This window comes from Triticum dicoccoides, chromosome 4A (genome assembly GCF_002162155.2).
Source record: "Triticum dicoccoides isolate Atlit2015 ecotype Zavitan chromosome 4A, WEW_v2.0, whole genome shotgun sequence".
NCBI lineage: Eukaryota > Viridiplantae > Streptophyta > Magnoliopsida > Poales > Poaceae > Triticum > Triticum dicoccoides.
This window is the reverse complement of record NC_041386.1, coordinates 693,507,169-693,520,399: the sequence shown is the minus strand read 5'-3', so window position 1 is coordinate 693,520,399 and position 13,231 is coordinate 693,507,169. Positions and strand designations below refer to the sequence as shown.

The window sequence follows — 13,231 nt, the reverse complement described above, 5'->3', positions numbered from 1 at the left end:
AATGAAAGATGAAATAACATGATACTATTTAAAGCAATGGTTGATAGAGCGAGGTCTAACCTTGATTGGGTAGACCGAGAAGCAAACCACTAAGCAACTGGACTGCAGCCCCGAGAAAACAAGCAGTTCGGAAAAGCAAGTCAGGAATACGGTGGCGATGCAGCAACGATACGCATTCCCGCAAGGGGTAGTGAAAAGCCATTAGGGGGAAGAGATAGGTTTCTTATTCTAAGCCAAATTACTATACCATAAGGAGATTACCATTATGAGATGACACTTGAGAGGGCACTTTAAAGTGATTGAACCCACTTTCCATGTTAGTTTAAGCAACAATATCGCTAGGGACCAAAGTAGTGAAAACGGCAGCTCCATTTTCCAAAACTTTCTGTCTCATAAGACTGTGAAACCACACAATTTGACATTCCCCTTGGGAAATAGGGAAAAACAGGCCCCGGATTCCGATAACTTATGTCTCGCCTAGTGGAAAAGTACACAATTGACTAAGAAGATTGGAAGGTGGAACGAAAATACTCATCGGGTCTTTCGTTCCAGCAGTCATGATATAGCTTCTAGCTTTGACCGCTCTTAAGGTGCCCGCACTCTTGGCTTGAATCGCCGACTTGTGTTTCGGTTTAACCGAAAAGCAGAATCCTATCATTTCACTACTCGACAGAGGCTCCTCATTCATCCATCGGATAGGACGCCCCATCTATGGACCAAGAGAACGAGATATTTACTTTTTTTACATCTGTAACTACATTCTCACATTTCTTTTTTGATCTCATGACTTTTTATGCGATCGGAAAATGAATGAGATCAGAAAGATAGGCGGACGACTTGACCATAAGGTCGGATGTTTCCGTGAGCAGTAAGCAGCAGATCTCCCCTTTTTGGGGGAAAGCTGGTTAAACAAAACTAGGGATAGCTAGCAGGTATTTTCTAAAGGTTCAAAAAGAAGGTATTTCCAAAGGGCTTTGGCAAAGGAGGTTCACCTTGCCTGCTTTCCTTGTCCTCCGTTCATCGATATCCTATACTGGATACCTTTGCCTTTTCCGAGTGGAGGCAGTAGGCTATTCTCGTTCTTAGCTTTATACGCCGAAACATGCCATTGCGTAGGCTCGTAGGCGTAATTCGTATTCGTATTTGTTATTGGCGTACGTAATTTCCTTACTACGTCTATCGCTCGTAGGAATATCTCTAAATAGGAATCGTAGTCCTCGTATGTACATCTTTCGTATTGTGATAAAGCACCTATGCCGCTAGAAATAGTAGCGCCTTAAAGAAGGCGTTCCAGGTTCTTTTTCCCCTGGTTTGTATCAGAGCTGACCACTGATAATAGGCAAAATGAAACATTTGGTGTGTTTTAATTCATTCTCAATCTTGTTTCCCCTTGCGCTCCGAGGGAAATAAAGGGGAAATCACTGATTCATTTGGAGCTGTTTTCTAACTGACTCATTGACATGAGAGATTGGATGCGATGCGCCAGTCACTCGTACTACAGCGGACAAAGGTCACCGGCAAACGACCGTTCCACAATGGAACCTGGCACTACTGTTTGCCCTAAGGGCCGACCCACCTTTTCAGAGAAACAGACACATGACATCACTATATTACGCATTTTTGAGATAAGAAAGTAGAGAATGCACTCTTCCCTTTTTTTTACATTTTAAACTCATGTTCATGGTCTGTTTTATTCCAATTGTTGCCCGTGTGAAAAGAAAGAAGAGAAATTGGGCCATGTTTCCCGAGAGAGACTGCCTTCTCTCAGGCCAGCAGTCTTATACTTATAGTCGACTGCTCTATGACGATCTGACCTCTTTCCTAGGCTCTGCTTGCTCGTCTACGCTCCGACCAATTCAGTCAAAATCGAAAAAACGATGTTTCCTTGAAAAAGTCTAAGAAATAGTAGTAGTAGTCAAAAAGTGCACTTTTTCCATATATTTCGATTTATAGGGATCCCTATCTTTATCTCTATCCACAGAGATACCTATCTATATAGAGAGAGATTTTTCTCAAAATTGATCTAGACTATCCTCTATCCGGATAGATATGTCCCTATGAGCGACTAGGCCGATCTTTTTTTATATGTTTTGGCCACGTCCGTTTCCGCTCCGAAGAGGAAGGTTTGGATCTTTCAATCTTATGTCGTGAGGGATGTGACCTATGTTAGGTCCATAAGATACCACAGCTTTTAGTGTTCTATGATTCACCTCCGAATAATGAGTAGGTAGTTCGATTCTTTTGATTCTTATCTTCCTAGTAAACGGGGATCCGGAGCAATAGGTCGAATTACTATATAAAGAAGACTTTTCTACAAAAGGACTTATTGTTCGAGTAGGAAGATTTCGGTTTTTCTCCTTCCCTCTTTTCAATAAGAAGAAGTATTTGAAATGAAACAAATTCCTCTTCATTCTGTTGTGCTCGGCGAAGGAACTGCCTAAGCATACTTTTGCGGATCCAAACTTCTTTGTTCTTTCAAAGTCTTCTTCTTGCATATAAGAACGCAACTTTTGCAATTCCTTGGATTTGAGTAGTAAGCGGCATCCCCTCTGAGTTGTGAGTAAGCGGAACCATTCTTTTTTTGTTCTTCTCCAGATTCTGGCCGGTAGGAATTTGCCTCTTCTTTTTCCAACTGATATGGCCGATAGGAATTTGCCTATGATTTTTCCAACTGATATGTCGATATAGAAAGATCTCCTTATTTCAAAACCGCGGGTTCTCGCGTCATTTTCTTTAAAAGATATTAGATCACCGTGGGAAACTTTCAAATGAGTAATGGTTACCAGTCCATTATTCAAACAAACCCTTCGATGACTTATCGGCTGCCTTGCTTGAGGAAGAGTGTCACTAAAATGGAGACGAACCGGAATCACGTCCGATCTTGTTTCTTGATTGAGTAAAAAAGGGATATATGAAGTTAGTTCTCTTCCTCTGTGCATCTCCCTTATGGGTAAATCCCCATAATAAAGAGACAACTTTCGTGTAGTTTGTGATTTGATGTTACTGTTTCGATTTTCTCTCCGAGAAAGATTTCTTTTAATGGATCTCCTCTTGTTCCTCAATCTTCGGAGAATACGGCGTTGGATTAGAGAAAGTTCTCTGTTCCGAACATTTCCTGGAAGTAGACGACACATTTTAAATCTTAATGCTGGCATGGCATATTTCGTTGAATTAGTCTTTTTCGCCACATCGCGTATAAAGGGAATCGAACCCAACTCTTCCACGAACCCCCCACGAATGGCCCTCCCTTAATTCAATGAACTATGAGAATTCCTTTTTTCGTTTTTTTCTTTTCAGTTCTCATAAGTCCTTGATATACTAGCAGAAACTCAATACTTGACCGACTGCGTCACAGTGCTCAGGTAAAGTGGCAGTGGTTGAAAGCGAGCGGAAACGTTAGTGTTTTCTGTGCGTTACGATAGTAGTGGTGAAAGAAAATCCAATTCAAATATCTCAACGTAAAAGGAAAATCGTTTCACTTTGAAAGGAAAGCTAGCTATATGAGATCGAAATCACTCTATCTACGATATTCATTGCACCATGATTGAAGGACAATGAGGGGCAGGTTATATTCCCTTTCTTCTGATCGATTGAGCTCAAAGGCAAAAGGCACTAAAGATGTTTAAGATGTTTCATCAGAATTGCTATTGACATCGACTCGTCCAAGAGATTAGCAAGCACCTCAGGGTTGTGAGAAATCCATCCCCAAAACCCAGAATTGGATCTATTGTTTTCACTTTCTTTCCCAAACAATGTATCTGTTGATACCAGAATTGCTTATATTGCTCGCCCTAAGATGGAAAATGCGATAGAACCCACTTTACATACCTCCATAGGAGGAGATCCCTTAGAAGAGAGTGAAACAGGCAGTACAGCAATTCACAAGCCATAGAGAACGAAACTCGGAAGAAGATCTAGTTTCAAGTCAGCTAGGAAGACCTCTTTCTTAAATTAAAGGGAAGGGGTCCACATAAGCCCCAATTATTCCCTAGCTTGTTAATCCAACATATCAGTTGGTGTGTCTGAATAAGAAAGAGTTGGGCGATGGTTTTAGAAAACCCGAAACTAGCCATGCCCTAAAGAAAGTGAATTCCAATCTACGTGAATCACGAAAGAAGCAAAGCCGGTCAAAGAATCGATTATATGCCTTCTCTTTCCATAAGACCAATGGCCTTAGTAACGTAACGCACAGAAGGAATAGAAGACAGAGCGAGGGGATATGTCACGAGCAAAAGGGATGAACAACTACCCCTGTATACGTAGCTTTGTGTAACAGGGGGAACGACTGTTGAGTCAAAAAGCTGAGTGAGAAGGAAGCAAAGGATCGGTTGTGGCGGGATACGAAGTGCTCTGCTAAGCCAATACGAATGTTTACATACGAACCCACGCCAATACATACGAGTAGTAGGGGTATGGAAATTCTCATCAATTAAAGGTTAGGGCTCGGTTTCCGGTTGACTTTCCGAATCCTATCCTCTGTTTCTGGTTAAACCAATTAAATAGGAGTATCCACCCAACTTTCATATGTTGTTGTTCCTATACGCTAACGGGTTCATCTTTATAGGCAATGATTTCATTTGTATTCCAATTCGTACGTATACCCCATCGCTTTGTTTACCATCCCTATCGTCTCGAATAAGGTTTCCTAGCCTAGCCCATCTCGGTGTCAGCTACCGAAAGAGAAAATTGGTCTAAGGGCAGCATCTACTCGTTCATCGCTTGCCTCACATCGAAAGAGGCATGGCTTCTCTCTTCACTCACTCCCCTGTTTGCCAGCTTCAATAGCATGGAAGAAGGTGTTCAAAGAACATAGTTTCACATCTACATTTTCTCCATTTGATCTTGATCAATAATTCACTTATAGAAATAGAATAGAATAGAAATATCAAGAGAAACACTCTTCTTTCCGAAGATCCATTTCTAGTGGGACATCGTTCATAGGGAGCGCACATCCAATGCGCCCTCTACTCTTCACTCTTCACTCTTGTGCTCGATATCCTCTTCAACAAGGATTTGCGGCTCCAATCCCTTTATTTTTCCAAAGGTAAAAGATGGAACAGACCGAATCCAAGCCATATAATTGCTTGATGCTCAAGAGTGCTTAGTTGGAAAAGAGTTTTCTATGTCGTTCAAACTAATGCTCGATTTAGAATTCTATAACAAAAAAAAGAAACAATCAATTAATCTATCTCACCTATATTATGAAGCAGCTACTAGGCCTGATAGCGAAGTGAGCTTTGTGACTTTTAGTAGGGTTGTATCGTCCGTCTTCAACATTCATCCATAAGACTTATTTATTCGAGTCATTGTATCTCGAACAGAGGTAAGTCCAGCTTCCTCCTCTTTTCTTTCTTTTTGTTAGTGGCTTTCTCTTTTTAGAAGTCGAACTCTAGACTTGGCAAAAGTCCTATCCTTTCTTGTAGCAGAGCTACGTCCTAATTGATTGTATCATGCTCTTTCGGGTCGAGGCACCTCTAATGTAATCTTTGTCCAGAGGAAGGAGGACTTTCACAGAAAAACAAAAGCTGTATGCCAAAAAGAGCCAATGTGAATTTAGGTTCAAAAGGATCAATAGCACATGACGAAGTTCAAGTGTCTTCTCTTCAAGAGAATAGAGCATAATTGTAGGATTATATGGATATCAGTGCTTTTATTCAATTCCCGAGGCACTCTTCAACGATTGAGGAGATTCCCGAGGCAGTCTTAGTGCTATCGTCAGGGTCACCAGCCTACTGTACCCCTTATTCTGGCTTAGCCTTGCTTAAACAGAAGAGGCTTGGTTAGCATCCTTTCTATCAGGTGCTGTTCTTTGCTACCAACAATTCTTTAAGTACGCGGTGAAGTAAATAATAGTGCACTTGTTGACAGTAGAACCCCCAAGAAATCTCACAGTATAGGCCGATATCTTTGTGCAATGTCATTTACAAGCTATGCTCCAAAGTCTTGGCAAATAGGCTGAGAGAAGTACTGGATGAGATCATTTCCGAGGACTTATTAAATAGGGGTGCTTTTTCTACGAATATAATCAATTCCATAATGCTATCCGCTTTGACGAAGCAAATCAGATGACGGGCGATCTACGCCTCGAAAAGGAGAAGAAGTGGTTCTCGATACTGAGCAAAAAGTCACTTTCGATGCAGAAAGTAGGAAACCAAGGAAGCAGGCATTGGCAAAGAGTGAATCTTTATCCGATCCTATAATGGCTCAATCCGATCCAACAACGGTACTTCCAAAGGCTCCTCGGCTAAGAAAAATAATAGTTGTATTGGCAAGGCATGAAAGGGATTTTCTAATGCTATCCGAAGACGAATCGGAATACGGAACCGGAAGCCGTAGCCCAGAACCTTTAGCTTGAGCGGAAGGGGAGGAAACCGGCTATTCGAACTAGCGGGTGGGTGGATACCCTAGTGCTTATTGCTTTGTCGGAGCAGGGGCGGAGAGGGATTCATTAGTTTGACAACACAAGGGTGTCATGTGGAGAAAGAGAATGGAACTATTCTCCGGGTACTAGTACCGCTTAAGCCCAAGCAAGTGAAGAAATCCTGTAAGATGGACTTGATTTACTTTCCTTTCCAAGACCTATACCATATGGTTTGGGTATACCACTATCACCTATCGAAATGAAACACTAACCTGCCCACGACCCCCTATACCGGATACCTTTGCTTTGAAACCAATGACTAGTAGAGGATTTCGAGGAACAACAGCAAAGGGAAGTAGGGATGGGCTTTCCTCGGATTAGTATTCGGATTTCGCTGGTCTTGCCAATGGTTGTTATTCAAAAGAAGGGTTCGCACCGGCAAAGAAGAATATATTTTCTAGTTGTAGCTTTCGAGGAGAAGAAGGATTGAATCAAAGGGACGAGCAAAGGCAAAGCAATGGCATGTTTGGAATTCCATAGAGGAATCCCCAAGCAAAGGCCAGGACGCTAACGCTAACGCTATTGATATTCCTAGCGCTTGTTTTCGTAGGATGCCGAGGACTCTTGCTTGAATACAACTAGAGAATTCTCAAAAGAATACGACTAGCTCTTTACCGCGGGGATGCGTTGAGAGGAATCAATTGTTTAACCCGGTGACCGGATAGGAGCCGTGACTGTGTGGGTAGCATTATCAAAAGAAGGAAATTCGCAGCGCTCTAAATTTCTCTATTTTGATTCTTTTTTTAGGGATTGCGCCGTTACTGTACCTGCTTTCGCTATTGCTGTTCCGCTTTGCCGTTATCCGTCCCTTTGTTAGCATAATAGGAGGGTGCCTTTTTAGCGCAAGACGATGAAATAACAACCTAAGCTTATCGGCATTAGCAAATTGAGAAATCGAATAGATCCCCGGCCGTTGGATAGGAGCACTGCCGTTACCGTGCTTAGAATTGATGAAATTGGATTTCTTACAAAACCCAGGATCTTCCTATTCGTAGTTTTCTTACAAAACCCAGGATCTTCCTATTCGTAGGTGGTATACAACTACCCCTATCCCTATTGCTTTGATACATGACGTATTGGCTTTTCGTTTTTCTAGCTAAAGATCCATCTTTCCTGGATTAGTGATTACTTCAGTCCATACCCCTATGGAATAACAAAAAGCAAGGGCAGAGGGACCTGGATCCGGAACCATACAATAATTCGTAGGAACCCACACCGGATAGAGGGCCGTCCCTTCCTCTTAAGAGGTGTAATTCTGTTTGGGGATGACATTAGATAATCCGAATCGTAGTCCTCGCGGGAATGGTCGCAAAATGGGAAGGAGTTTTGTTGTCGAAGCTGGGGATCTAGATAGGTACCGATCTCGGTGGGGATTTTCCTATTTTTTCTATGGAATTTGTTTCATTCCTTTCATGCACAGATGAACCTTCTGAGCTTTGGAAGTACCTTTGCCCTGGAGGATTGTCCCGTGATTGAGGGATTTCTCTACAACTATTGCGATTAAAGACATATGCAAATCCGAAACAGGGAAGTACGAAACTAAAGGGACTTTCTCTCGATGAACTCCCTAGTTCCTATGTTTGCTTTGAGGCAGTGCTAATTGCTAATGTGTGAACTATCACTATAGAAAAATAGATTGGAATCACTTCTAACATCAAAGATAGGAAAATCTGGCCTATTGGGTGCCGATCCACTCGATCCTATGCTATGCATTTGTGACCAATAGAGGTAAGATCATGAATACAAGATGGCGATGAGTCATGCCAAGTTTGGGGAGTGTTGCTCGTACCCTCATTGCATGTTTTCAAATAGGGCATACTGCCTGTGATTTACTATTGAAAAACAAGTCGACAGGAGAACCCGAGTGCAACCAGATAAGAGTTCGCTTTCGAAAGACGACAATGGCAAGTCTCAATCAACTGTCATTAGATCAATAGTAAACAGGAGATTGCTTTGCGTATCACGGATCGAGCACACAATAGAATGCTCGAACTACACTCTCCTAGCAAAAGGCAGGGCAAGTGAGTTCTACACGATATTCGATAATGAAACAAGCCTTCCTCCTTCCGAAACCCCCTCTCCTCGGCCCGGGATAGCGATAGACGTACGAATTCAATCAATGGCGATAATGTCATCCCCTTTCCTTAGATATAAAAGAATCATTCTGAGCGAGTCCATAAGAAGCGACACGCTTTTTCATCGGTTCCGGGGGAAGACCAAAGATCTTGCGCGACCAGAAAAACTCAAAAGAGAAAGAGAGGTATGCACTATGAAGGAAGCCCTCTGACCCACTCTTCCTTCCCCCTACCTACCCATAAGGTAAGTAGGGGCCTCGGCATCTCTATTTCCTGAGAAACCTACTAAAACTACTTCGAGAAACCTACCAATTCGAGAAACAATACAAACCTACCAAAAAAAATTACTAGCCTCCCTTTTTGGGTGGCTTCCACTGCTTGTGCGAGTGAGCAATTATATTTCGGATATCCTGGGGTTCTAAGATCTCGAGCAGAGGAAAGTCCCGGGGGAACGTGTTTACCATGAATAGGATCTCCCCAGGCTCAAGGAATGCAAGAAGTCTGTCTATCTTGCATTTTAAGCCAGGGAAATCCTTATATTCTGAGCACTAAATCCACATTTTAAAGGTTTCTTTGTAATTGTCAGGCGGTCCCCCCGCTCCGGAGGAGAAGCTTCTTCTATGGCTATGGCCAAAAGGAGAAATAGTCCTGTTCATTATATGGCTCCTAGAATCCAAGGCATTTCGTCGGAATACATCCTGTCTTTTCACCTTTGTAGTCCTATGCATAGTAAGTACTATAGCCCCAATCATAGCAACTAATAAAATCAGACTAGAAACCAAAAACCAGACGGAATAGTAGGTATAAAGTAAATTGCCCAATGTTTCCAAATTAGTCCAACTTCGTACCTTTCTGGCATAAACCGTATATCTCAGAGAGGTCGTATTTCTGTGGGTTGGTAGTAATGGAATGGTTTCATTATCTAAAATGAAGAACATTTCCCACCAAAAGATCAGTCCAATAATACCACTCACTGGTAAATAGCGCAATACTTCTTCGTGAATCTCCGCTATTTGAATATTGAACATCATAACCACGAATAGGAATGAAACGGCAATAGCTCCTATATGAACTACTGGGGAGATCATAGCGGAGAAGTCGAGACCTAACAAAATAAGTAAACCAGAAGTGTCGCAAAAGACTAGGATGGGAAACAAAACGGAATGTACCGGATTTTTAGCACGTACAACCATCAAACCAGAGACCAAAGCAGGGCTCGACAAAACAGAAAGTACCATGGTACGTCGTCCTCCCTTGAAATGGAACTTGAATGCTGGAGCAAGAAGATGCATTCAAGTCGATCTATTACAACCAGCGCGGTTGTTCGTATTTCATTTTCTTCTTCCAAGCCGACGCTCTTCTTATAAAAGAAAGCACTCACTGAATTACTTACTGAATCTCGTCTTTCTCTCGGCGCCGAGAATTTTTGACGTGTCCGGGTCGATCAGAGGTTCGGCTTGCTTCTCCCCCACCCTCGCCTATGAAATGGATAACCCTTGCTGCCATAGCAGCAGGATTTTAAGGGCTTCTGTTGAAGCGGAATAGGAGGAAGCCATGCATTCTTGAAAGAATCTCCAACCCCCCCCCCTTTACCTTCTCTTTCTATTCTATAAAAAGGCGAACATCTAATCTAGGCCCGGTCGCCTTTCTATGAAGGCGAGCAGCCCAGCCCCCTTGTTGAAATTTGGATATTAAGGAAGCTGTATTTCGCAATAGCAGCTCCGAGAAGCTGGGCTTAGGGTGCGCCTCCTGCGGTCGTTTCAGTGACTCAATTGGCTGGCTTCCCTCAGCTCAGACTGGTGTCGCCACCTCTCCCAGGACCGGAATGATTATCCCCGCCCGATGGGTCTACATTCATCCCTGAATGTCGTCGGGTACTCTTCACTTCCCCGCCATTCTTGTAACCGTCACCTGTAATCCGCGCAGGTGTGTCCGCACCCCCTAGAGTGGACGAGAAAGAAAGGATTTTTTATCGGAGCAACCCCCCCAGGTTCCAGACCCAGGAGTTCACTTTCCCGTATGAGCATTCGGTACATATATAAGTCAGTGGAAGAGTCAAAGGGTCACCACTACTGAGGATCTCCCCCCTTATCTTAGAAGGGTCGTCTGAGGGTTCGCCGCGGTTCATTGCTGTGCTTACACACTAGGCTACCCTTCTCCGAAAGCTCCGCGGGACCACCTATCACTAGTCTTCGGCCGGAGGGGTTTATTGCACAAAAAGGCCGGGACGCGGGCTCCCGCAGAGGAAAGCCCAACGAATGTCAGATGCAAACCCTGCACCTCATTAAGATCATATTGGCATACTCTCCTAAAAAAAGAGCAGACCCCATTGAAGACGGGAGTGAGGTACAACAAGGCCATTTCCGTCCACCTTCTCACAGAGCCGTACGTGGACGTTACCGCTCATACAGCTCCCAGCCAGCAAGCAGTTAGCTTTCCTCTAGAAGTCATGGAAGTGTGGATAAATCGACAGAAGGTTTTTATTTCTTAAAAAATCGCCCTAACCGTCCTAAATATGGACGGAGAGCGGTCTCGAGTTTTTCGGGGTCCTCGAGATCGCATTTTAGGTCGAGTAGAGACGCTAGGGAGTCTGTGGGCTTCCCTTGGCATTTCAAGATGGCCTCTATCGTCTTTTAGAGAGCCTCCCGTTTGCCCGTCAAGGGGCATTTGACATCCAGAGACAAAAGCAGTCCCACACGAAACTGGGAATTTTCCCCAATGGACGTAACCAGCTCTGCTTTCGCGGTCTCAAAAGGAGAAGCCCCGAACGCTTGCAGTTGCTTTTTTCTCTTTATTCCTTCTAAGCGAGCCTCTAAAGACTCTACTCCTACTTTAAACTTAGAGTCCGATTCTTCCAATTCTTCCAAAGACAAAGTAGAACTTCGTTTTGAGGAGTTTGCCCCCCGTTCGCCGCCGTCCAGCCGGCGGCTACTCTAGGATGGATCGAGGTTTAGGCCAACAGAGGGGGCTTGCTCCCTTTCTTCTGGAGCTAAGGAAGGACATGCGGGTGGCGTTTCCGGTAAAGGGGGAATCTCAAGGAGGGTCTCCAGACCTTCGAAGTGCCCCACCACCAGGGTTGGCGTTGTGTCGACGACCCCCTCTGGCTCCGGGCTAGAGGTAATTTCGATGATCTCCCTGGTCCTTTGTTCCTCGTCACCATCGCAATAACAATAAGGAGACGCGGTGACGTCGTCATCCAGAAGGAAAAAGAAAACCCCAAAGGTACCGAATGGAATTCTACTTGTCGGGCTTGGATTCGTTTCGTTTATCAAAAATCGAAATAATAAATAACAACCCATAAATCAAAGAGAAATTACGATAAAAAATCTAAAGTGAAGCCAATCGCTTATAAAAAGAAACCAGTCTCCTTTTAAAAGGAACTGGCCAATTCACTTCGAAAAACTATGTTCTAACTTGAGCAGAAAAATTGGTGGCATTTGACATCTAAAGTTTCACCACCCCTACTACTGCCCGAAATCATGCTTTGGTGAGCTTTCCCCAAGGTGACACCGAAGGTCTACCTCCTTTCGTGCGCCCCTCACCTCCTCCATGAGGATGATCCACTGGATTCATTGCAACATCATGAACAATGGGGCATCTGCCTAAGCACCGGCACCCCCACCACGCTTACGGCTCTATACCTACTAGACCTGTATTCGGTAAAGCTTTCTTTCTATATGCTAATTCTCATGCAGTTCATATTGTCGATATGAGTATAATTGCCTCGAGAAATAGATAAGAACTCCTTCCTTTACCGGTAAATGAATAGGAATCAGGTTAATAAAACCGGAACTGTTTCCGCCTTCCTCTCGAACTGAGCTATTTCTCTGAAATATACAGTTTCACATCATTACAGGAAATCCTATACCTGTGTATTACCACCCGGTATGGAGCCATCGTCGTCTTCGGCGTAGCGTGAAGACCTTCCCACGGTCTTCGAGTCGTTCTTGACTGGCTAGCAAGCACCAGTGGAATTTAACCGCCTTGTGGTCGGGACACCGCCTTCTTCTCTAGAATCACGCAAGTGGTACCGCTCCCCACGGTAAGGAGAAAGACCTTAAGGCATAAACGTAGAGCCTGAGTCCACAAGATAGTATTTTCTCGGTGACGATAGTGGCCATTTTCCGGTTCAGTGGTTGTATCCAGAAAGATTCTAGAGTCATTTGCCGTACCCTCCCAACCAACCATCACATATGTGAAACTCATGTGAAAATAAAAAGCACACAAACTCTTCTGTGTTGGCGAAACTCGTTTTCCATGATAACGTATTTGGTTTGCTGTTGGAACTCGGGCAGAAATGTGTGTCCCGGCTCCAACGCTATTCTAGAAATGCAAAAAATAGAATAATAGATGAATTAGAAAACTCAACTGTTCTTTGTGATTCGGTACCGCTTGAACTAACTGGCCCAATTCTTGGTAGGTACTTATTAGGGGGAGGGCCAACCACCGAATGAACGACGATCTCCCGGTCCCACTTGATTCCTGGGGAATTTAGGGAACCCTGCGGACTTGACTCTTTTAAGAGGAAGAAATTCGAAGTGAAATATCTAGAATATGCTTTACACTCCATTTTCACACAGGTATGCCCCCCTACCTTTCTGTAGATTGATGCACTAATAAGACTCCAAATCCTTGCTTTGAGCATCCCTTTCTTTTGTAACCTCTCTTAGGAACTTCAAACGGAACAAGGCTAGGATCCTAATCTCTATTCCTTCCTCCTTGGCGTCAGATAACT

At 43.6% G+C, this 13,231-nt stretch overlaps 1 protein-coding gene and 1 pseudogene across 1 annotated transcript; both read right to left on the bottom strand.

Annotated features, from left to right (window-relative positions):
- Nucleotides 1-1,830: 1,830 nt before the first annotated feature.
- Nucleotides 1,831-3,389, bottom strand: LOC119287972 (annotated as a pseudogene).
- A 5,413-nt stretch (nucleotides 3,390-8,802) lies between these two features.
- LOC119287971 (NADH-ubiquinone oxidoreductase chain 6-like) lies at nucleotides 8,803-9,788 on the bottom strand. Its single transcript, XM_037567587.1, has one exon. It carries the CDS (start codon nucleotides 9,786-9,788, stop codon nucleotides 9,045-9,047), a length of 744 nt encoding a protein of 247 aa, XP_037423484.1. The 3' UTR covers nucleotides 8,803-9,044.
- Between the last annotated feature and the right edge of the window lie 3,443 nt (nucleotides 9,789-13,231).